This window comes from Myotis nattereri (genome assembly GCF_964212035.1).
Source record: "Myotis nattereri genome assembly, chromosome: 3".
Lineage (NCBI taxonomy): Eukaryota > Metazoa > Chordata > Mammalia > Chiroptera > Vespertilionidae > Myotis > Myotis nattereri.
The window spans coordinates 190,632,634-190,658,167 of NC_138077.1; the positions used below are offsets into that span (position 1 = coordinate 190,632,634).

At 40.1% G+C, this 25,534-nt stretch overlaps 1 protein-coding gene across 1 annotated transcript in view; it reads right to left on the reverse strand.

The window, feature by feature from the left end:
- MACF1 (microtubule actin crosslinking factor 1) overlaps positions 1-25,534 on the reverse strand; it is a 340,411-nt gene that overhangs the window by 119,231 nt on the left and 195,646 nt on the right. Inside the window, exons 28-38 of the mRNA XM_081085882.1 lie at positions 22,720-22,898; positions 21,938-22,076; positions 21,153-21,346; positions 19,702-19,864; positions 18,219-18,302; positions 15,690-15,797; positions 15,397-15,495; positions 13,530-13,682; positions 13,141-13,229; positions 9,779-9,914; positions 616-6,033 (exon numbers count right to left, since the gene is read on the reverse strand). Coding sequence (XP_080942008.1) covers positions 616-6,033; positions 9,779-9,914; positions 13,141-13,229; positions 13,530-13,682; positions 15,397-15,495; positions 15,690-15,797; positions 18,219-18,302; positions 19,702-19,864; positions 21,153-21,346; positions 21,938-22,076; positions 22,720-22,898 — 6,762 coding nt within the window. The remainder of the gene's footprint in view (positions 1-615; positions 6,034-9,778; positions 9,915-13,140; positions 13,230-13,529; positions 13,683-15,396; positions 15,496-15,689; positions 15,798-18,218; positions 18,303-19,701; positions 19,865-21,152; positions 21,347-21,937; positions 22,077-22,719; positions 22,899-25,534) is intronic.

Below are 25,534 nucleotides of genomic sequence, written 5' to 3' on the forward strand. Positions count from 1 at the left end.
CAGGCCTGACATTCTCCTGCTTTTGAAAGCAGGCTGGATCTTATTGATAAATAGAAATTTTTATTACACTTAGGGTGGGATGAAATAACAGGCTATTTTGTCTATGTCTTCTCAAATCAATAGAGAAAAAAGTGATTTTATTAACTTCCTTCAGGAGCAGAAGCTCATAATTATCAATCTGTAAGCATCCTTTTAGCAAAGTTTCCAAAACTTATTCTAACTTTAGACAGCATCACCCCAGTATTTCAAATTAGCTTCAATGTTAGCTTCTACATTAAAACCCCTGCAAATTTCAGGAAAACATCTGAGCCATTGCCTAAGTTTCCAACAACTGTGTTAAAAACAAATAATGGTAAATTAAGTTATACTTTTTTTTGAATTTTTATAAGAGTTTGAGCCAAACTGATGACAATTTCTGGAAAGCAAGATCTCAAATACTCGCCAAACTAAGTTATACTTTATAGAATTATCTAATGCCCTGAAATATATGCATGCATATAATTATTCATATGTAAACTCAGTATCCAGTCAAAAGTTTTATCATTAAACCAGTTATATCTTTAAAAAATACACACACACACACACACACACACAATGCAACACTGGGAGACTTACTTTCGTTGCTCTGGAGGGCTCCGTGCTTACACCTTCATTTCCCTTCCCCCTCGGTGCGGTCAGGGCGGGAGTTTGTTCACTTCCAGGACTTTCTCTGAGCTTTTCTGGTGGTGTCTCCTCATCCACCTTCATTGTCGGGTATATGAGGGGCACTGTCTTTTCCTCACTGGCCTCTGGAATAGCAGGACTCATGGTGGCACCCTGTTGCTCGGTACTCTTTTTTTGAGATACATCTTTGGACAATTCCTCTGGAAGAAGAGACACCAAGACCCTGGGAACTCCCTGAGTCACTATACCTTCAAAGGACCCTGCTTCTGCACCTGTAACTATAGGGTTTGACATTTCTAGAAATTTCTCTCCAGTTATTTCCTTAGTTGCTACCATTTTAGATTCAAGAATCCCATAAAGTTCACTATCACTTTTGCTATCCTGATGATGAAAGTCCTTTTTGACTTCTTTTGGGTCTACTATAGAATCTACAATTTCTTCTAATTTAAGAGCTTTTGTTGAGTCAAAAGGTACTTCTTGGTATGATTTTTCTTCATGTTCATTAGATGACAAGATCAGATCTTTGGTTTCCTTAGTCTTAGAAGTAATACAGGAATCTTCACGGTAGTTGGTCTCCTGTCTGGTGGTTCCTTGGAAAGACTTGTCTGTTTTGGAAATTTGGGATGTGTCTGCAACTTGGGCTTTTCCAACTGATTCCTGGTAGTGCAATGGTCTTGGGGTCACAGAAGAGAACGCTTCACTCTGAGCCCCTCTTGTAATTTCTTGTGATGAATTTTCTTCTGGTTTTACAGTTAAGCAGAGGCTTAAATTTTTGACTTCTCTTTCACTGACCTGATTAGAGCTGAAAAATGTTGAAGCATCTTGATTTCTTACAGAAACTCCTTTGGGTATCATTGGGGAAGAAGGGTCCTCAGCTTTACATAGAATAGAAAATCGCACCTCTCTATCAGCTTCTTTCCCTCTTTCAATTATGGCAATTTCCACTGGTTGACTCTTTATACTAGAGTCATGGTCACTTCTAATGGCAGTTTCTTGGTTCAACTTTACTTCTGAAAGAACTGGTGGTCTGCATGTTTTGACACTGTCTCCTATAACTATCACGTTCTTCTTCTCTCTCTTCCTTTTCTCCCTAGTATTTGTTGCTTTCTGAATAACCTGCTCACTCAGAAATTTGCCTGAAGTTTCACAATTTGATTCTTGTGCTTCTGAAATAACTTCTCTTTGGTTTTCCCTTATGTTTTTATTATCTAAGTCTGCTGCAGACTGTTTCATATGAGAAAGAATTTCTATTTGTGACACTATTTTTTCCTGCTCTTCATTTGTATTTTTTTCTATGTTGGTACTAGTCACCTCTTTGAGTTTAGAATCACAAACTTCTGAGTGAGGGCATGTCACTGAACCTCGGCCCAATGATTTGCCTTTACAATCACTAGGAATTATTATACTGACAGACTCTTTAGCATCTGAAGAAGCCCTCTTCTTATCTTGATCCTTACACTCGAATTCTTTTAATGAAATTTCCCTGCCCTTTGTTGCCTGCTCCTCACCAGAAAGTCTCCTTTTAACCTTTTCTTGTGCAGACTGACTTCCAATTTGAAACAATTTTCCATTTTCTTCTTTATCACAACTCATTTCTGCAGTCTGATTACAAGCAATTAACATTTCCTTCCTTAGAAATTCCTTCTTCAATTCACATACTTCAATTCCATCTTGCTTTTCAATCTGAGACCCCTGATCACTGGACTCTAAAGTATCTATTTGGATCAAAGTTGCCAGTTCAGGGCTAATAAATCCTTTCTCAATAGCTTCCTTTAAAGTCACTCTTTGATCATTAAATATGTCAATGATTCCTCCATTTAGTACCTGATGAGAAGCAATAGTTCTGACCATGTTTTCATCCACCAATTTCTGTTTCAAAACTGATGCCAATGTTAGTCCTTGTCCTGTAGCAGTATCTATGATTCCTCCAGTATTTGCCTGAGCTTCTAGAACTTTCAGTGTTGATGCAAAGTCTACTTTTCCCAGCTGAGTTGCTTGAGACAATGTAAGAACTTTGTCACTCACTCCATCTTTAATGTCTGAGAAAGGAATTACTTCTAGATATCTCTGTCCAGATTCAATATCAATCTTACATTTCTTTACCAATTCCGAATAGGGAACAATTCTGTGATTCTCAGGATCTACAATCCTATGCATCAATCCTGAAGACAATATTGCTTTATTAGTTAATAATCCTTCTTTTTCAGCTTCTGCCAAGGTCAATCCCCGGCCAGAAATCAGATCCACAAAGCTTTCAGTCAATGCCTGAATTTCTTGGATTTCTCCTTTCAAGTCTGGGTTAACAAGATCTAATTTTATAGCTTCAGGGAAGGAAATAGTTTCCTTTGTTTCAGGATGAAAAAACTGATGGAGACTTATGTTCTCAACTTTTTTGAGTTGCTTGGCTAAATCTTCATCAATGATGCCATGTTTAAAGGCATTATCAACAGAAAGTCTCATCCCAGATATATGGTGAATGATACCTCCATCTACCACCTGTTTAGTCAACAACTGAATGGCCTCCTCTCTCTCCAGAAGTCCTCTGTCAATGGACTGCATAACTGTTAGAGGGGCCTTGCTATCAGGGTCCATAATTCCAGTTGTTTCCATTTGTAAGCTAATTAATCTCTCCCTAACTGTTTTTTCAGTATCTTTGCCTTTGGAAGCTTTTTCCAGATTTATAAGCTCAGTCTGGTCAGCACTGTCCACCAAGCCAAGGTTTAAGGCCAAAGTCACCGAAACCTTTTTGCCTCGTTTCAGGTCAATGATTCCACCCGTCACCACCTGCCCCTCTAAAATTCTGGTGGCTGTCTGTGTGTCAAGTAGTCCAACTGCAACTGCTTCCTTCACGGAGCAGAGTGTGTGGGTACGTGGGTCTAAGACACCACTAATAGCTTTGTCTGCCATGAGGACATTATGCAGCAGTTTCTCGTCCATCAGACCTTCACCAATGACTTCTTCAGTCGTCAAAGATTCGCAAGTCTGAGAGTCAAAGAAACCCCGAAACATGTTCAGCTTTCCCATGAGTTTCACAGCAGTGTGACTGGGCACGATACCGCTGGCTATGGCTTCATTCAGTAACAGCTGTTGACCTGTTTGTTCATGAAAGATACCACCGTCGAGTAATTGTGTAGATAATCTGTGTAAGGTAGCTTCTTCAAGCAATTCTGAAGGAGGACTGCATGACAAGGAGGTTTCACGACCATGATCTGCCTCATCTGTTTTTTCTAACATCATCATACTACCACCTATCATGTTTTGTTCTTCTGGACTTTGTTTATGGTCATCCTTACTTCCTTTGTCCAGAGAATGAACATTCATGTCATTTTCAGACTTGAGTTCTGAGTCTAAATCTACAGTTTTCTCTACCTGAAATTGTGACTTCTTGCTCTGGGATTTTATGAGAGGTCTTCTAGTTTTACCTGGAATATGTTCAGTTTCAAGTGGGTTTGCTTGTTCTTTCTGACATATAAAGGACGCATTTCTGAGAGTCTGCCATTCTTCATTTTGTGTTTCATTAGAAACAGGATCTTTTTCTACCACCGTGGTCACATCTTCTGTTTCCTCAGGGGGTACTACAAGGAGAAATCCTCTGCTGATATTTTCTCTGGTAGACACTTCTGTTAGATCTTCCTTTTTGGTACCTACTAACTGCCATTTAAACTCTGATTTAACTTGACCTCTGACCTTCAAAGTATCAATGTTTGGATTTCTCACTTTTTGTTCTCCTACAAATAGGTCTTTTTCAGGGTTCTCTGTAGGGGAACCTTCTGTTACTATAATGGTCTCTTTGCCTTCTGCTTCCATGCAATTTGCTTGATTGGGATATTCTTTGTTCTGAGAAGAGTGGAATTCACGTGACCGCACAGTCAGCCTATCACAGAAAGTTTCTGTTGTTTCCACATTCACTGATTCTTCTAATTCCCTGGAAGTTTCTGGTTTCTGATGTCCAATTCCAAACACTTCTAGAGGATTTGCTTGATATTCACCATTTGCTGTTAGTGTTTCTATCAGCTCATTGTCTAGCAGGAGCACCCTCTGTCCATTCCGCACATTAATGTAGCTGTGAGTCATCAGCTGGAACAACAGCGTATCCCTGTGGCTTGCCATGCCCTCAGTTTGGCCCTTGCTGCTCGACAGACCTGATGCTCCAGGATTAATGTTCAATTTGCTTTGTTCTGAAGAATCTGCTAATTGCATGTGGGGCATCACATCAGGTATGCAAATTGATTTTAAGTTATTGGCAAGATCTTTGTCCAATATACCATTTTCTATTGCCTTATTCCAGGACCAAATCTCTGTGGTTGCTGGTAGAAATAGAGCTTTAATATGCTGTCGTTCACTAAGGATTTTATGAGCTAGCTCACTAGACACAATACCTTGTTCCAGGGCATCTGTCATTGGGAGGATCTCTCCAGATTCAGGCCATAGCAACCCCATGAATGACCAAAGGGACTCCAGAATCACAAGGGCAATCTTAGCAGCTACTAGATCACTGCTCACTGCTTCATCTATCGTCAGCCTATGCCCCGTGACAGTGTCTATGATACCTCCTGTCTGAAGCTGCCTTATGAGAATAGCACAGGCCATATCTTGGTCAATCAAATTATGTCTTACAGCCTCTTCCACTGTAAGTCTGTGTCCTGTTCTTGGGTCTACTATGCCACCAGCAAAAAGCTGAGCTTCTAGCAGCCGGACAGTGACCTGCCTATCTATTAGGCCTTCCTGAACCGCACGGAAAATGCTAACCTTCCGGCCTGATTTCAAGCTCACCATTCCTCCTGCCAATTGCTTGACAGGCAGCAATTTCAACCCTGATTCTTGGTGGACAATACATCTCTGAATCAAATCCAGCAAGCCGACTTTCTCAGCTGTGTTGGGGTCTATCAAATTCTTGGATGATCTCAGGTGAGACTCTAACTCTGAGTGAAGCCATTCAGAAATGAGGCCTTGATGAAAAGCCTCCTCTAGGTTAATAAGGTCCTCATTAGGGGGGAGACTGAAGCCTCCGGTTGCCAGGTGAGCTTCTAAGATTTTCAGTCCAGCTCTCTCACTGATAATTTTCTTCTCAATTGCTTCCACTACAGAAAGAGGGCCTTTCCTCTCACTAAACCTGCTTATTAAGGACAGCGTATCCTGTAGCTCCTGGAGCTGCTGGTACATCTGGTGATTAATGAGGTTTCTGGCCAGGCCCTCCTCCAGAGAGAGCTTTTCACTGGTCTCAGGGGCAATGAGGCCAGACATGATAACCTGGGATTCCAGGAGCACCAGGCCTGTGTCCTGGTCAATGAGGCCCTTTTGCATGGCTCTGAAGATGGGAAATATCTCCACCGTGCCTAGGTCAATCACCCCAGCAACTGCTCTGCAACCCTGAAAGAAAAAAAATGAAAAAGAAAACTAAATTAGAGAAGCACAAGTGTTGAAAGGAGCTATTCAAAGAATGATACTACAGGGTAGGGCAAAAGTAGGTGTATAGTTCTGAGTATGCGAAACAATTTATCCTTGTATTATCACTTACTGTATTATTTTCCACATGTACTGTAAACCTACTTTTGCCTCACCCTGAATATCAAATTCTGACCACAAGAAATACCCAGCCTGGGAAGGGCCCCAAAGTGTAGGAAATACTCTGAAGCCTGACAGAGTTAATGCTAAAAAAGAATTTGTCTAAACTGCAGAATGTTTTACATGGGCAGAAGAAGTTCATAGATTACTTGAGGGATGATAGCATTAAGCATATCTGACTGACAAGCTCTACAAAGTAGCAAGCAGTGAAAGTGACAGGACAGCTATTTCTAGGACTAACTCACCACAAAGGTTCTTAAGACACATACCAGTTCCCAAAAATGAGAATTCAACCCCATATAACAACTTCTCAGTGTTGTAGAAGCTTCTTGAAGTAGTATTTTCCTGCTGATGAGTTCAGCAGGACCAGTCCACAGGACTAGAAGAGAGATTTAAGCATCCCAATATCCACACAACAGTTGTATATCTCAATAAAGGATCCTGTGTATTTTACTCAAGCAGCTGCTTAGCAACTGGGGCAGTCATACTCTTGGTGGTTAATGCTAGCACTTGCCAAGGCAATGGCTGAGTTAAATTAGCTTTAGGTATTGAAATTAGCAAGTCAAGGAAAGAACAGACTTGGGACCTTTGCTGTTGGAACCACTAGTAACTTTTCTTCTAGTCCAGGCTAGAATGGGTAGTAACCACCACGATTACAACTACCAATTGGTGGGCACTTAATATATTTACTGAATACTAATATTTAAGCCTCACAACAATCCTAAGAAAACAATTATTTTAACCTTTAGTTTAGAGATAAGAAAATGAGGCACAGAGAAGTTAAGTAACGTGTTCAAAGTCACAAAACTAGTGAGTTCTAGAATCAAATCAAAGTCTGACTCTGAATCTTGGGGTATTATACTTCCTTCCCAGTTGAATCCAGAAGAGTATGAAGGTTAAGTATAGTAGAGTCACATCTTCCAAAGGAGTCAGGTTCTGAGGTGAGTGAATAAGGTAATTCTTACATATTGTCTAATTTACCCTTGCAAAAAAAAAAAGCCTAAAAGCAGCTCCTTAAGAATTCTTATTTTGAAGCCTTTTATCATGAAACTAGAGGCCTGATGCACAAAATTCGTGCAAGGGGCTCGGCCCTCGCAGCCCCGGCTTTGTCCAGAAGGTCATTCAGCTGTCCAGTCTAATTAGCATATTATGATTTTATTATTATAGATGATGGTATTCAAAAATTAAATTACTCAAGTGTTTTACCACTTACAATACTTCATCCCTTTTACTATTCTCCAATTTTCTAGTTCTTCTTGTTCATGTTCATTATCTTCATTTTCTATGGATAGTTTTATCTGTCCTTCTTTGGTCAGTATTAATTTCTGATCCTTATTTAACTCTTTAACTTATCCATAGAGGATCTTGTTGAAACAATTGCCAACCACTTCCCTGACGCCTAAATAACACATTTCATTGCTGTCTCCATGAGAAGCAGCACCAGAGGAACAGGTACTTTGCCCATTCAGTGTTTAGAAACAGTACCAGCAGTCCAATAAACATTTCATGAATAAATAAACGTTGATAAATAGTAAGAAAACCCTTAAACTCACTAACCTATTTCCCCCAGATTTTAAAAACATTCACTGAGGATTTCATGCTTGTTTAATTGCACACTATAAGAGATACTGAATGGATAGCAATGAGGAAACCAATTTGGTTCATTTCTCCATATCACTATATTTGTTCAAATAATGAAATAACTGACAAATTCTCCATACTATTTAAAATATATTAATCAATATACAGCCTTTGTTTTCTGACCAGAATATAGAGTTTAACTTGTATAAGGTAAATGTATGCTATGCAAATCTATTAGGTATCTGTTCTATAGAGAGCAAAAGAGAAATCACACAGCCATATGACTCTTTTGAGATATATGAAAAAACTTCTTTGAGAAAATCCATGTAAAACTATTCAGAAGCAGAAAATATGACAAAGGAAAATGTTCTTTTGTGAACTTCTAATTTCTTCTGTGAGATTCACGGAGTCTCAGAAAGCTAATCCTGAAGAAATGCTTGGAGTCTAGCCTAAGAGAAAAGACTACACACTGTTCCTTCCAACTCCCTCATAAGTGGAGGACAGGCAGGAAGCACTGAGCTGGGAAATACCCAGAGAAATCCATTTCAGTCCCACCAAACATGGGCATCCTGACCTAAACAAGCAGAAGAGGGAAAGAAGAAGAGAAAACACAAAAGGCTTCTACTTACCAGAGTTGCGGGCACGCCTTGGGCAGATAAGAGAGAGAGCCTTACGGAGCAGCTCAGCCGGATCGCACACACAGTGTAAGCTTGGTGTTAGCATCCAGCATGCGACTTTTGTTTGTTTTTTTTGCAAAAAAGAACCCCAAACAGGTCGTCCTCTTTTCCCTTTGTGCATTTGTGCTTAAACTCCAAAGGGTTAGTGAAACTTGTAAGCAAGGATGTCAGTTAATCAGAACAATACTCCACATGAAACACACAAACGGTAACAGGGACACATCATGCTCAATGTAGTGGTGCTCAGCAGCTGTCTCTTTATTTTCTCCCTTTTTTTTAACCTTTCAAAATGAGAACTGGATGTTCTCAGCAAGCAATTGTTAAAACTTTTCACATACACCCTTATATGGTGAAGCAACAAGCCATTAGAAGTGGGCTACCTTACACAGAGAATGCTAAACCAGCACTTCTTTTTGAAAATCTATTCTCAAATAAATCATAGCTGGTTCTGTCTTATGGTCTTTACAACTCTAGCTCCTGCTGCACAAATTTCATATCCAAGGACCAGAGTCAAAGAATATTTATCTGAATATCATTTTGAACATCATCTAGACTAAATTTGGTTACCACATGATTTTTAATTTTGGCCTGCCCCACGTAAGTTGGCCATTGCTTCACAACATAGGAAATAAGCAGGCAAACACACATATATATCCCAGAGACACATGTATATAATATGGTAAGTTTACATATACACAAGTATCCAGGAAGAACTTAGGACAACCAGCAAGAACTTAACAACTTCCATATGGTCCAGGAAATGAACATGAGTGGGAACTGGTAAAGATGTCACATGATGGGATGACCATGGGTAAGGGGAACCAGCGTCTCAGTCAGTGCAGCTAATCCACCAATTTGCTTTGAAGATAAACATTTCTTATTCATTTAGTACATATGAAAAAAAGTATGAGGGAAAGAGGTTCATGATCTTTTTTTCCCCAATATTCAGAACTTTTGGCTATTGACTTTTGAGTAACAATGCCACAAAGGAATAATCTTATTGCTCTGTGACATAAAAGTTATGCTCTCCTTGACTGCAAAATGGAAGACAACAAAAATGGTGAACCACATCTAAAGAGTTAGCCATAAATGCCTTCCAGAGTTTTGACTGACCAACACATCATGGAACCCCAGGTAAGAAACACAAGACAAATGGCTGCTACGGTGAGGTTAAAAAAATTAATTCACATTGGTCATGGAAAGCTAGTGATCATGACTTTCAATCAGCAAGGATACTTTCATACCATTCAAAAGGTACCCTCCCAACATTTGGAAAGTAAAATTGAAAGTACCTTTTGTTCTGTCTGCTGAGCCAACTGGCTCCGAAGCTGGTGAAGCTGGTTTGCTGAACCATCACACAGGTCATGGTAAGTCTTATTCAGGGCATTCAATTGCTCAGATATCTGTTCCTTCTCTTTTTCTGAGAGTCTGGAAGATGAAGCATTAAAGCTTTTAGAGAAAAGCCTTCCTCCAACTCATGTCTATGGCTTCACAATCATGACTTCTCCACCTTGCATGGTATTGTTCTTGGTCACTGCTAACTGTGGATCATCTGCTCAGAGCTCCATACTCATTGAACACTTTGGCTTCTAACTCATAGTTTTCCTGTTTATCTCAAATCAAGTCATGATTCTTGATGATGTCTACGATCATGTCACCAATTGTCTATAACACCCTAAGCTTGTAGTTCTGCAATTTTCTCAATCCCAATGGCCTCCACTCCCCTTCAGCCCCGTCCATAAAGGGCAAATTTGGACCCCGCTGTTATCTAAAATTCTTCCACTTCTGAAATTTTAAACTTTAAGAATCTACTATCTGATTATAGCTCCTAATTATACCCCTACCTTTCCAGTTTTCTTTCTTTACTCCTATACTGCTTTTAAAATTGAAATATTTTAAACAAATCGCATTTACTCATTACCCAACTATCCAGCTTTACCAAATGTTACCAGGTTTGCTTTAGATCCTCTTCTTAGAAATAAAATATTACAGATATAAAGTCCAATGTGTATGTGTCACCAACCCCATTACTTTCCCTTCCTCCCCAGAGGCAATCACTATTTGAATCGGGTAAATTTTGCAAGTCCCCTTTCTCATTCTACATTATGTTTTTGAGAATGAACCCTGTGATTTATATTACAACTATCCACCAACTTACTGAGATTTCCCAAGTCTTCCTTCATGTTCCATTTTCTCTTAATCAATCCTATTATATTTAGTTTCTCCTCTTTTCCAGACCCCACAGTCATTATCTCCATCAGTTCCTTACACGCTCATTAATCTGATAAAACTCCAGCCCCAGATCAATCAAACTCTGCTCCCATGTGCGGGCTGCTAAGTATAACCAGTGAGAGAGAAATACCGCAGCCAGAGATCCTACTGGGCTCTGACCTCCACTGGACTTCAGTGCAGTCTGAGTTAATCCTTCCTTCTTTCCCCTCAACACTACTCTAACTTTCGGCAAACAACCTCTCTATTTCTTTTTTTAAAAAAATTTTTTTTAGCCCTAGCAAGTTTGGCTGTTATAGAGCTTTGGCCTGCAGACTAAAGGGTCCCAGGTTCGATTCCAGTCAGGGGCCCATACTTTGGTTGCAGACTCCTACCCGGTCCGGGCCCTGGTCAGGGCGTGTGCAGGAGGCAACCTATCCATGCATTACTCTCACATCAATATTTCTATCTGTCTTTCCCTCTCTCTTCCAATCTCTTTAAAAATCGATGGAAAAATATCCTCTGGTGAGGTTTGAAAACAAAAACTTGTTTTTATTGATTTCAGAGAGGAAGAGAAAGAGATAGAAACATCAGTGATGAACGAGAATCATTGATCAGCGGCTGCCTCCTGCACAACCAGCACGGCGGATTGAGCCCACAACCTGGGCATGTGCTCTGACTGGGAATTGAACCATGACTTCCTGGTTCATAGGTCGACACTCAACTACTGAGCCACATTGGCTAGGCTCTCTACCTATTTCAAAGACAACATACAGACCACTGGGCACTAATTCTCTCACTTTCTGGCTTCACTCCTGGCATATTAACCTATATTCACATCTTTCTTCTCTTTTTTTAGAATTTTTATGAGTTTATTTGAGCCCAACTGGTGAACATATGTCAGGGAGAGAAAGATCTCAAATGCTCCCTTTTTATTTAATTTTTAAATTTTTTATTCACACCTTTCTTAATCTCCTTTTTCTCAGATTTCAGAAGAAAAGCTGTCTCAACCTCTGTCTAAGGTGTACTCTCCACCTAGTGATGAATCTTATCCTCTCTCACATCCTCTGGCACCTCTTTCCTAGTACTTCAATCTTTCCCCTGCAACGTCCTTGAGACATAGTCCATAAACACAGTTAAACCCCACTGATCTCTTAAGAAAACAAAACTCTTTATTGATTATATTCTACTCTAATTATTTCTACTTTATTATTTCTTTCCTTTCCTATGGCCAAGCTTCTTTAAAGAGTGTCTAATTTCAGGCCCAGCTGGTTTGGCTCAGCCTGTGGACTGAAGGGTCCCGGGCTCGACTCCAGTCAAGGGTACATGCCCAGATTGTGGGCTCAATCCCCAGTTGGGAGCGTGCAGGAGGCAGCTGATCAATGATTCTCTCTCATCACTGATGTTTCAATCTCTCTTTCCCTCTCCCTTCCTCTCCAAAACAAAAGTATATTTTAAAAAAAAGAGTGTCTAATTTCATTATCACTACCTTCCTCACTTCAAGTGCTCTCCACTACACTAAAATCTTACATTATCCCCCAACTTTTCACCAGAGTCACCAAAAACTTCCAACTTGCCAAATTTAATAGATAGGTCTCAGTCTTGACCTTTCTTGACTTCTCACCACTCCCTTCTTTTTAGAATTCTGTTCTCTCTTGGGTTCTGAGGTATAACTCATCATTTTCCTTTTACTTCTCTAAGGCTTCCTTTACAGGGCAAGAAGCATTGAGATGCCCCTGAGTCCTTGTAAGCTAATCCACTCTTATGGTTTCTTATGCTGATGACTCAAATCTCCATCACTTTAGACTTCTCTTATTAATTCTAAATTTACATATGCAGTTTCCCATTGGATAACTTAATGTGTTAGGTGCTTCCTAATACATACTAGGCACTTCCATTCAGATGTCCTGTGGGGTCTTCACGTTCCTAACATCTGAAACTAAAGCTGCCCTCTTCTCCCTAAATCCATAACTTCTCCTGTGATACCTCTCTTGGTGAGTGGCATCACCATACACCCAATGGCTTAAGCCAGACACCAGAGAGTTATATCTGATCATTTTTGTTTGTCACCAAACTCTGTATTATAAATTCATCATTCTTAATCTCTTTAGAATCTCTGTCTGCTTTACATCCCTCATCATATCTTGCCTATATTATCAGAACAACCTCTTAACTGGTCGCTCAGGCCTCTACTCTTGCCTGAGATCAATACATTCTCTATCAAACTGTTCTAGAAACCTTTTCCAACAAAATCCAATCATGTTTATGATCCCTCCACAGAGCCAACAAGGTAAAATGCAAATTCCTCAGCATGAACTACAAAGCTCTTCATCATCTGAATTTTGCTGCTCTGAATTCTCCAGTCTGAATTCTCATCATGACCCTAAGGTTTAGCCAGGTAGATCTGGTCTCCTCGGTGTGCCATAATCTCTCATCTAATACCTACTTATGACCATGCTTGGCCAAGAAGATCTGTGAAGTTTTAATGGCCTCAGAGACTTGTTCTCTCTTGTTTGTCAGCTCCTCTGCCAGAACCTATTTAGTAGAAATAAAGAAAAAAGCTTCAGAATCTAAAAAAATTAAAGCATCAAAGATTATTTGAAGTAACTTTTTAAAAATCCAAGATGCAAACAGCTTAGCTCAGATTATACTGGTCTATGTAGAGCTGACTAAAAAAAAAAAAAAGGTAGAAATATAAATAAGATAACTTCATAAGTTAACATTTACTGAGATAACAATCCCTGCTGGGTGGCCCATATGTGACTTGTATTATACACCTAATGCATTATCATATATTATTGTATCCAGGAAGAATAAGATAGACCTCCTACTTACCTGCTGTTCTAAAATAGCTTTTTCAATGTCTGTCAATTCTTTGGTCTGGGATGAGGTAGCTTTGCTTTGTGTATTCCTTGCTAGGGTAGACACCCAGCCCAAAAGTTCTTTCACCTTCTCCACGTGTTCCTGTTTTTCCTCTTCTACCACTTTCTAGAATAGGAAATAGAAAATCAGTATGTTGGTTCATCTTATTAGACTGGCCTAAGTTCAGATTTCCTAAAATAGAGACACGAGAGTTACCTAAATCAGTAAGCAGTTAAAATAATCCCCAATTAAATGTAATTTACCGAGCCTAGAGCACTGCTCACAGGTGCCTAACTATGGGATATAAGTTCATTATATCCAGGTTAGCACCTTTCTTAAAAAGCACATTGTTTTATATGTGATAGATATTCAATAATTAGTGATTTTAAAAAGCCCTTCACATATAGCAGCTTACTTATTTTCATAATTCTTATAATTACAGGTAAAGAGATTAAAGTCTACAGAGATTAAGTGAGGTAGATATTGACATAAAGGACGTATTTTGCTAATTTACATAGGCAAAAACTGCTATGGGTTAATGTTTCCAAAAGCATTTCTTTTTATAAGAGTAGTTGGATATGTGGAAATTTATTTTACAAAGACATAGATTTTTTTAAATTATAAAACCATAATTATACAAAGTATTCTAACCTGTTTTTCCCCCAAATAATATATTTTAATTATCTTCCCTTGTCACTGCATATAAACCTATTTCATTATTTTTAACAGCTTTGTAGCATTTCATGTATAGAATCTGTATGTTTCCAATATTTCCCTTTACCAAATCATGCTTTATTTATGACTTTTATTCACATCATTCCTTCATACTTATAATATTTCCATACTAAAGGTACTTGGAAGTGGGGATGTTGGACATAATATAGTCAATTCTCATAATTATTCACAGATCCCATATTTATCTACTCCCTAAAATTTATTTATAACCCCCAAATCAATATTTGTGCATTTTCACAGTCATTCCCAGACATGAACAGAGTGGCTGCAAAATATTTCAGGTGCCCAATGTTCCCAGTCGGGGTAGAATAAGGTGACACTCTGTCACCTTGATCCAGCTTTTATACTGTAAACAAGTGTCTGTTGAGTGTCAGGGTTTTCTTATTTTTGTGTTTTCTGATAGTGGTTTCGCTGTTTAAAATGGACCCAAATGCAGTGCTGAGGTGCTCACGTCTTGCGTTCCTAAGCACAGGAAGGCTGTGATGTGCATTATGGAGATAATGTGTGTTATATAAGTCTTGTTCAGGAGTGAGTTATAGTGCTCTTGGCCATGAGTTCAATGTCAGTGAATCAACAAAATATATTAAGTCAGGTGTTTTTAAAGAAAAACACACATAACACAAGTTTATGCATTTTCTGTGGACAAAAATGTTGTAAGCAGAGGCTTGTAGGAACCTAACAATATATTTCTCCAGCTGCAAAGAGTACAGTATTCACTAATGCAGTGTTTTCAGCAACCTCATAGAACACAACTACTATGAATTAAGAAAATTGGCTGTGTGTGCACTTTACATTTTGACAGATGAGGCACAGGTTTTGGGGGGTTTTGTTGTCTTTAAATATATATTTTTTTATTTCAGAGAGGAAGGGAGAGGGAGAGAGAGTGAAACATCAATGATAAGAGAGCATCACTGATTCACTGTCTCCTGCATGCCCCCTGCTGGGGGATCAAGCCTGTAATCCGGGCATGTGCCCTTGACCAGAATCAAACCCAGGACCCTGCAGTCCGCAGGCCAATGCTCGGTCCTGAGCCAAACTGGCTAGGGCTGAGGCGCAGGGTTTTAAATTCCATTTTCAAGATGATTTAGGACCCAACTGTCCTTACCTCCTCCTCTTCCAGCCGCTGGAGCGCATCACTGATATATTTTACGTGCTGAGTTGTTAAGGTCACCAATGCTGTATAGCGAGTCCTTAAGTCCATGAACTATGGTTCAAAAAAAACACAATTTAGATGAATTACCCACCAGAAATATAAATTTAAATAGTTGAAAATAAGAGGAGGTTGTCATGAAGTCACATGCTCAGCAGAAAGGTGGGCTGTAAAGCAAACTGCAAGGCCCAGGCAAGGAATCCCCTTAAGGGAAGACAGTGGTACGTGTCCTTTCCCCACCCTTTCACCTCTTGCGTGATGGCATCCGAAGAGGAAAGCATGCGACGGCGTTTGCCAGGGGATTTCTGCTGTGATTCCACAAAGGCCTTGTATGTCATTAGTTGCAGTTCGTAGTCCTGAGGAGGAAGAAATTCCACTGTTTACATCGGGCTTTATAGCTCACACACACCATGTAACAGAAATCACATATTTCATTACCTGAAGGCATTTTGGTGATCTTTTAAACTGCAGGTTAGAAAGTTTTCCTGTAAAGGGCCAGATGGACACTATTGGGCCATGCTATCTCTGTCCCAGCTACTCAAATCTGCCACCGTAAATGAAAGCAGCCATAGATAATATGTAAATGATAGACTATGGCTGTATTAGAATAAAACTTTACCTATGGACACTGACAGCTGAATGAAGTTCCTGTAAATTTCATGTGTCACAAAGTATTATTTGCCCCCTTTTTTTTTAAAGCCACCTCTTATGGGACATATGAAAATAGGTGCACAGCTCGCTTTAGCCTGTGGGTTACAGCTGCTGACCTCTGAGTTTGCAGTTTGTTTGCTACCATCCTTTTCATGCATGGGCAACTGAAGCCCAGAGACAAGAAGTGAATTTCCCTAATTAACTAGAGGGTGAGCAACAGAGTCAAGATTAGAATCCCTAAACCAACGCTCTACTCATATGGCCATGCTCTTGCCACGTCCCCTGTAATCCTGAGAGGGATGCCCTAGTCAGGCCCTCTTCATCTCTCACAAGACAAGTACAAGAGCTTCTTAGTTACTCTCCACCAGAGTAACTTTTCTAAAACAAAGATGACCGCTTTGTTCCTCTGCTTAAAAGTTTTCAAGAGTGAAAATTTCTCAAATATCAACATGCATACAAATCATCTGGGAATCTTGTTAAAATGCAGATTCTGATTTGGAAGGTTGAAGATTCTGCATTTCTAACAAGTTGCTCCTGGTTCAAAGGCCACATTTTGAGTAGCAAGAATAGAAAATAAAGCCAAAAAACCGAACAAGGCCTTTCTAAGGTCTAAGGCTGGGCCCAGCCTCCTCCTAGCCAAACCAGAATATTCCCTATCTCCTCATATAATCATTGAATGTTCATTCCTCTGTGCCTTTGATTATGCAGTTCCTTTTACCTAGAATATCCTGCTTTCTGTTGTCTACTTAGGAAACAGAAGGCAGGAGGAAAACATGAAATAAATTCCTTAAGCGACCTAAAGAAAAATAGTAGTAGTAATAATAAAATAGCAATAATAATATAAGCACGTGCTACCATTTACTGAATGTATTTTAGATTTGCAGCATGGTCCTATGCATACATTATCCCATTTAATATTTACAGTCACTTGGTGGGGTTGTTACTGTTCCCACTGTGTACATATTGCAACAGGTAATCAGAGAGGCTAAGTGCTCTAAAGCCTGAAAATGGCGCAGCTAGGATGTGGACGCAGATCTCTGTGACACCAAGTCTTCTGCTATTAACTAAAGAAATGCATTCATTCAAAAACTATTGGTTGCGCATCTACGATGTGCCCGCCATTGTTCTGAGTGCTACACACACAGTGGAAAACAAGCCAGAGGAAACTTTGCCCCTCCCCTGGAATTTACATTCTAGTGAGAAGACACATAATAAACAAATACATATATAATAACCGCAGGTCATTTTTATGTAAAGATGTTATCAGAGAAATGGGGGGGGGGGGCGCAGATCAGATATGGCCTCATAAACTACATAAGAGTTTAAAATTTTATTATGAGTGTGAGATAAAGCCTTTGGAAAGTTTTGAGCAGGAGAATGATATGATCCAATTGACGATGTTTCATCTATTGTAAGGTACAAATTTCCCCCCCATTTTTGTAGCTCCAGAATTACTAGTAGAATATGTTTTACAATCAATGGCATTTGCATAAGTGGCAGAGTTTCTTCTGATAGTGCATATAATAGGTGGTGTCTGAAATTCTGTGACATGAAGTATGTTCTAAAAGGTGATTCTGCTACTGTGTGGGAAAACAGCCTGTGGGGAAGAAGCAGTAGCAAGCTTTCAGCTTGGAGGCAGTGCCGTGGTCTAAGGAAGATGCCTCACTTAGATGTGAGCCAGGGAAATGGTGAGGGACGGGCAATGAGAGGCAGTCAGGTCCAAGACACTGGAAGATGGAGACAGCTCGTTCAAAGACTGAACATAAAGTTTAAGGCAAAAAGAACTGTTAAGGATCACTTTGGGGTTTTTTTTTTGCCTCAGCAAATAGGAAAATGGTGATACTATATCCTGAGATAAGCAAGATGAGAGAAAACCCAAATATTCTGTTTCTGACATATTAAGTCTAAGAGGCCTGTGAGTCACCTAAATGGAGAGTCTTCAGTCGTAGCTGACATCTGGTGCCTCATGAGCATCCTCCAATGTGGGCCATGAGAAATGCACAGCTGCACTAACTGAAGGATGGGCCAGCCTGCAGCAGAAGAGCTGCCGTGGAAAACCCAGTGACAATGCAGGGCTTCCTAAGCTGAAGGTCACTTGTGTTCCTTTTGGGACATGGCAGAGTTACCTTTACAACCGTGGAGTACTGCTGGGAAAATTTTTGACACTGGTCCAGTTTTGTCTGATTTCTCTCAATTTCTGCAAACAGATCCTAGGAACCAAAATATCACACCATTACCATTGTCATTACCATCACATTACCATCACTGAAACAGCTGAGCATCTTTTAGGTTCTAAGGTAGTGGTTTTCAAACCTTACCTGCATCACAATCATCTGGAAGACAGCATAAATCAGATTGCTGGGCCCCACCTCCAGAGTTTCTGATTCAGTAGGTTTGGGTTTAGGTTTGAGAATTTGCATTTCTGGCATGTTCCCAAATGATGCTACTAGTCTGGAGTCCACACTTTGAAAAGCACTGTTCTAAGTATTTTACGTGTATCCCTCCATTTAATCCCAACAACAATAACGTGGAGGTCAGTTGAACAAAGAATAGACTATGTTCGTTTTATTGATGGGGAAATAGAACACGGAGAGATTAAGTAATTTGCTTAGTGAGCAAACCTGGATTGAAATCCAGGCAACTTAACTGTAATGCTAAACAAAACAATAGACCCCAAGATACCAACACATAAAAACTGCTTTGAATGATATAATTTTCTTACACTCACAGCTTTCCCTGGGTTTGCATTCCTCCATATTCTAATCCTTCTAAAATAAAATTAAATATCAAGAAACAAAATAAACCAGCCCTGGCCAGTTGGCTCAGTTGGCTGGAGCATTATTCCATACACTAAAAGGTTGCAGGTTCAATTTCCAGTCAGGGCACATACCTAAGTTGCAGGTTCAATCCCCAGTCAGGGTGCATTTGGGAGGCAACTGATGTGTTTTCTCCCTCCCTCCCACTCTTTCCTCTCTCTCTAAAATCAATAAAAACATAACCTCAGGTGAGGCTTAAAAAAATAAACCAAAATAAGAAACAAAATAAACCAAAATAATACTTTCTTTTAATCCTTACCTGAGGATATTCATTCCATTGAGTTTTAAATTTTTTTTAGAGAGCAGAGGAGAAGGAGGGAGGGGTGGGGGAGAGAGGGAGAGAAGGAGAGAGGGGGAGAGAGAGAGAGAGATATGATAGACACATCAGTTGGTTGCTTCATGCATGTGCCTGACCAGACTAGACTGGGAAAGAGCCTGCAACTGAGGTATGTGCCCTTGACCAGAAATCAAACCCTCAACCCTTTGGTCTGAGGCTGATGCTCTAACCACTGAGAAAAATTGGACAGGGCAAAACCAAAATAATTTTCATCTGTCCATCAAGTGATTTCAATATTATACTCAAAGAAACTCAGCATTAAAAGGGACCTTATAGGTCATCTGGCCTAAATGCAACACCAGTATCTTGAGACCATCCTGCTGAACCCTTTTCAGAAGACAGGGCTCAGAATGTCTTACCATTTAGGGGAAGCTTAATTGCTAGCACATCATCTTCTTTTATGATGAACTAACCCCCAGCCCCTGCCAACTTCCACTGTGCTACTGCTGCACCCACCGTCTGCTGGCTGAGCTGCTCCGATAGCACTCTGCTGTCCTCTGCCTGGCCTGGCTTCATCCTTTCCTGCTGGGCAGTAGTTTCCTCAATCCATTTGATGAGAGTTCCATGGCAGGCTCGGTAATCTCCCAGAACTTCCTGGATACTTTCTAGTTCAGATTGGCTGGAGAAGCAGAGAAAAACTGCCGTTAGGTATTTGGTGTCAATATAATCAAGTAAATGAGACAATTCCCTCGGTAGCCTATGTGTTCAGTTGAGCTCAACCACAGAGGATACATCTTTATTTGAGGGGGATACCAATACAATGCTGAGAGTTATGCATGTACCCAGTGCCCTATGGGGTAAAAAGTGAGTAAAAACAGTTGTGGCCCTGACCGGTTTGGCTCAGCGGATAGAGCGTCAGACTGCGGACTGAAGGGTCGCAGGTTCGATTCCAGTCAAGGGCATGTACCTTGGTTGCGGCCACATCCCCAGTAGGGGGTGTGCAGGAGGCAGCTGATCGATGTTTCTCTCTCATCGATGTTTCTAACTCTCTATCCCTCTCCATTCCTCTATGTAAAAAATCAATAAAATATATTTTAAAAACAACAAAAAAACAGTTGTGTCCTGGTGGCCCTGGAAACTGCCCAGGGCCTGGCATCCCATGATAATCCTTGTCAAATTTTTTACCTAGACTGCCAAGGATTACCATGTTCCCAGTAAGGTAGTACTGACTGTACACTTCTGTCCCTGATGACAGAGTACCTGTCAGGTTACCCCAGCTATGATTTATGATCACTCTAATTTCCAGGGGAGGGCAGTGGGGGTAGAGTGGGTGAAAAACAGTAATTATTTACTGTTATTTCTTATAACATTTTTGTTAGCCTAGCTAGCCTTGGAATAGTAACTCAAGTATAGACAATCAATCCAAACTTATATGAGTTACTATAACTCCTCTCCCTATATATCTGCCTACCCAGCCTAGCTCCAAGTAAGTAGTTTTCAATCTTTCTTATTCAAATAAGTCATCGGAAGTAGGATCTCAAGTTATAGGGATAAAACCAATGAATTAGCAAATGAAAGAAATTCTGCAAAGGCCCACTATGAAAATGGTTCATACTAGATTCAAAGCTAGTAGAGTGACGCCTGAAACCCAGGTGCCGTCCTTGAGAGAAGACCACCAAGTCCCCTTCCCATTCTATTGTCATCATGACTTAAGCAGGTACGGCCTGGACACAGGAGAGGCACTAGGACCATCACTGCTGACTCAAAAGCAAGACTCAAGTCTACTTTGGGATTGGTGGTCCCAACTTCCTGTCATGTATCTTGTTCAGAATTCATAACATCATTTCATGTCTACCTCTCCCTATCAAATCCTGCCTTTACACAAGCATACACAGATACAAGTCTAGTTTTGTTTAAAATCTAGTCCCTGACCACTAACAGGAGAAGAGGGTAGGGCTACCACTCACCGGGTCTCAAGCTGGGCAATGACTCGGTGCCAACGTTCCTGCAGCTGGGAGCCTTTTTCCTGATAGCGCTCCAAATCCAGGCTTCGCTCTGGGGTCAGACGATTCAGCTGCTCTGCCACCACCGTGGCCTTGGCAATTTCCTCATCCAGGACTGAAAACACTGAATTCTTGTCCTTGACATCACTGAGCCAGTGCTATTCAAAACAGGCACAGCAACACAAGATTAAAAATATTCCATGCTAAGAGGGAAGGAAGGCTCAGACTAAGGTAGACAACAAGGACATGTTGTCACATTCTATCTGTGATTCAGAAGCTAGACCCCATAATGTCTGGGCCAGAAATGCCTCCATGTCCTCAAGCACACTGGGCAGCCAAGGGCAGGCAGTACAGTAGAGAGAAATGTGCAAAGCACTTGTGTTTGGAACCTGGCTCTATCACTTATAAGCTATGAAACCAAGGTAAGCCATTTAGCCAATCTGACTCTTGGTTTTCTTATTAATCTATTCTTTGAATACATATTAAAATATATTAAAAATGATATTCTTCCTAGTTCAAATACAAACTTAAAGTCAGTGTCATACTATCCAAAACTGTATTTCTCTGCTACCTCAAAGCCCTGGATATACAGGGGTGGGCAAAATTAGATTTACAGTTGTAATACAAATAAGTAATACAATTAATAAGTAATAATACAAGTAGAAACTGTCTTTCACATACAACTGTAAGCCTACTTTTGCTTTACCCCTGTATTAAGTCAACCTCCTAAGAAACTCAGAGCAACCAACCCGCAATGTAGACCGATGGGACTCCAGAGCTGAGAGATCTGCTGGTACTGCTTCTTCTTGACTCAGCCTGATCTCATAACCTTTGACCAAGAGTTCAGCATCCTGAACGCTACGCATTATGACATCGACTGTCTTGAGCCTGTGAGGATAAAATCACTTTCGTTAACACATGAAATGGGCTACAGACCTGGAACACTAAGGAGAGGTTCCCAAAACATAACTGTAAAAACGCAATTTCATAAAAATAAGAGAGCATGGTATATGCGGTGCCAATTCAAGCCAATTCAAAATAAAACTCTAGGTGGCAGTGGGACACACACACGCGGTAGACTCTGGGAGAAAAGGTGAGGCCAGAAACCCACTCAACACTATGAAGCATTGGCAATCGGCTTCTCCTCAAGGTCACAGGTGGAGACGGGCAGTAAGAGGGAAGAGCTTCAAAGACTTGTACTTAGTTTACTTAAATTTTTTCTTTTTATTTTTAGTGTCCCTTTTTCTTTCTCTTTCTTTCTTTCTTTCTTTTTTTTTTTTTTAGTGGTATCTAATCTAACAGAAATGGGGTACAAAAGAATCCTAACACTGCAAATCAACTCCCCCACTGGCATTTGTTCAGTGGGGCCCAAATGTACCCAATCCATACCTGAACTAAAGCCATGGTCTCTTATCATGGGTACATGATCTTCAAGATCTGCAATCTCTCTCGACTGAAACACTCCGGGCACCTCCCCTTCTCATCCCAATGGAAACATTGCCATTTGGACCCAAGTCCTCAGCTCACTCACTTATTCAGATAGACAGTGGAGAGACCATATACACGGTCCATTTTCTCTACCAGCAGATTGAGTTCTGAGTGCAGAGTTGAAACACTGGAACCAGATGGGGACTGATGAAGAAAACTGTTGCATTTCATGGAAACAGCATCCAAGTCTGACCTCAGTTGCTGCAAATCGTCCTGGGTATGCTGTCAGGAACAAGACATATAACAAAGATAGAGATAGATTAAACAAGTTACAAAGAAGTCTTTGTTTGTAACAGCAAAATACTGGAAGCCACCTAAATGCCATTTATAAGAGAGTGGTTGAATAAACTCTGAAACAGCACTGCAGGGGGTGAAGAGGGAAGAACACACACAGTAATTTCTGAACAATGTACCTGGACTATTAACATACTTTTAGGCAAACAACAGAAAGAACTACAAATGTTGAACTCCAGTTAATAGGTTTGTTTTTTGTAGTAATATCAGTTAGAAATTCTAAAAGTACTCTCTGTACATGTAAGAACTGAATAATAAGTGAATTTGCTAAGGATAATATAAAGCAGGTTTTTCAGTCTTGGGGAAGGGAAGATTAGAATAAGCCCTGTGGAACTGAATAGAGGTAAGATACATATAAATCACAGCTGTTGTTGTTGTTGTTTTGTGTGTATATGTGTGACAGACTGATATTGATATACTTTTGTGATATGTACATGTATATATAAATATGTGTGTAAAACATAGGAGTGTGTTTGTATGTGTGTTTGCATATGTGTTTGTAAGTATGCACTTTTCTAGCTCTATCTGCTGAGCAGTCCTAAAGCAATGACATCCCAACAACAGTGAGCACACTCAGCACCCAAACCTTGGTTTCTAAATAACATTCTCCTCCTAAAAGAAGCAGAACTCCTTGGAGAAATGGCTGATCCCAGGGTTGGGGCTGGCTAGGGCAAGGTGAACCTGGAAAATTTTGTTTTACGGAGAATTAATAAAGCACTTAAAGAATAATGATGACATGTTAAAATGACATGGGAACTAGGAGTGTCATCACCAAAAATTGTGGAGTAAGAACTCCAAAATTCCATCCTTCCACTAAAGCAACAATTAAGCTGTCAAAAACACAAAAATGACATAGGAACCAGCTTGAAGGGGCTACCAATCGCTAAATTTGGAATATTTTGAACACCAAAATAAAGGTAGTAGCAAACTACAAACCACTGAAAAAATATGAATTCATCAGTCTATACTGACATAAAGGAGAGAGGTGGGGAGGCAAGCTCTTTCCATTTGATAGGATAGAAATTAAATGCTGCAAAAGGAATGACAGAATTAGAAAATGCCTTTTTGCAACAGTCATACTGCTGGGGTCCAACCCCAGCAGGTCCAGGGGTCCCCAAAGGTGTGGACGGAGTCGGCGAAGAAGGAATGACATGGAGGCAGCATTCAGTTCATCAGCGGCCTAGCCAGGATCTCTAGCCAGGATCTCCAGCCAAGTTCTGTTCAGGATCTCCAGGCAAGTTCTGGTTAGGATCTCCAGCCAGGTTCTGTGTCCATGTTCTCTTGCTAGGTTCTCCAGGTTCTCCAGCCAGGTTCTGTAGCCTTGTTCCCTCGCTAGGTTCTCCAGCCAGGTTCAGTCACCAGGTTCTAGTCAGGTTCTCTTGCCAATTTCTGTAGTCAGGTTCAGTCCAGGATCTTTTGCCATGTTCTCTCCAGCGAAGTTCTTCTGTCTCTAGGTTCTGTGTAGGTTCTGTCTTCTAAGTTCTGTCTTCTTACATCTGTATTTATACCAGTTGGTTCCAATCCTATCAATCTCTATTCCAAAGGTTAGGGCGTTTCTTATCTCCATTCCAGGGAGTAAAGATTATGTAGCTTAAGCATGATTGTTCGTAGTTAAAGTGATTAATTACCCGCCTGGCACTTAGTTAAGAGGTTTTATTCCCTCCCTAACTTCAGGGGAAAATCCCTACCTGGGGAAACAACCTTTCTCAGAGACCTTGGTTAAAACACATAGTGCCAAGAAGGTGAGCAAACATATTAAGAACAGTTTGCCATATATGCCAGGTCCCTTGAAACAGCAAGCATGGACCAGCTCCCGGCATCATACTAATAATTATTCAGTCAAGAGTAAACAACAGATGCTAAAACTACTTGGTGAAAGTTTGCTGTAAAATAGGATATCTACATAAGTGGCTCAAAGTATCTCCCCACAAGTTGATAGTAATTACAAAGAAGAAAATAGCAACAAGTGATAAAAATTATCACCAGTAATGGGACAAATCAACATCACATGTCTCCTGGTATTATTCACCAAGGACACAATACCACTTCCGTAGTATTCCTGCCAAAAATGTGTAACCTATTTCTAATCGTGAAGAAGTCTCAGATAAACACAAATAGAGGGACATTTTGCAAAATAAAAGGCCTGCACTGTTCAAAAATGTTAAGCTCATGAAAGACTATAAAAAATAATGGTTTCAGGTTAAAGAAATGTAAAGAGATATCACAACTAAATGCAATGTGTGATACTGGATTGAATCCTGTACCAAAATTACTTTTTTTTTTTTATAAGGGGGATAGGGTGGGTTGGGATGCTACCCCAAAAAGGGTTATTAGCTCAACTGATAAAATTTTAATAAATTCTTATATCAATATTCATTTCCTAATTCTAATTATTGTCCTATGGTGATGTAAGAAACTATCTTGTTTTTGGAAATGCACACTTAAGTATTTAGGGGTAAAAGGACATAATTTCTGGAAGTTTCTCTCAAGAAAGAAAATATTATGTATACATAAATGTTGAAAAAATGTAAAGCAAATGTAAAAAAATGTTAACATTTGGGGAA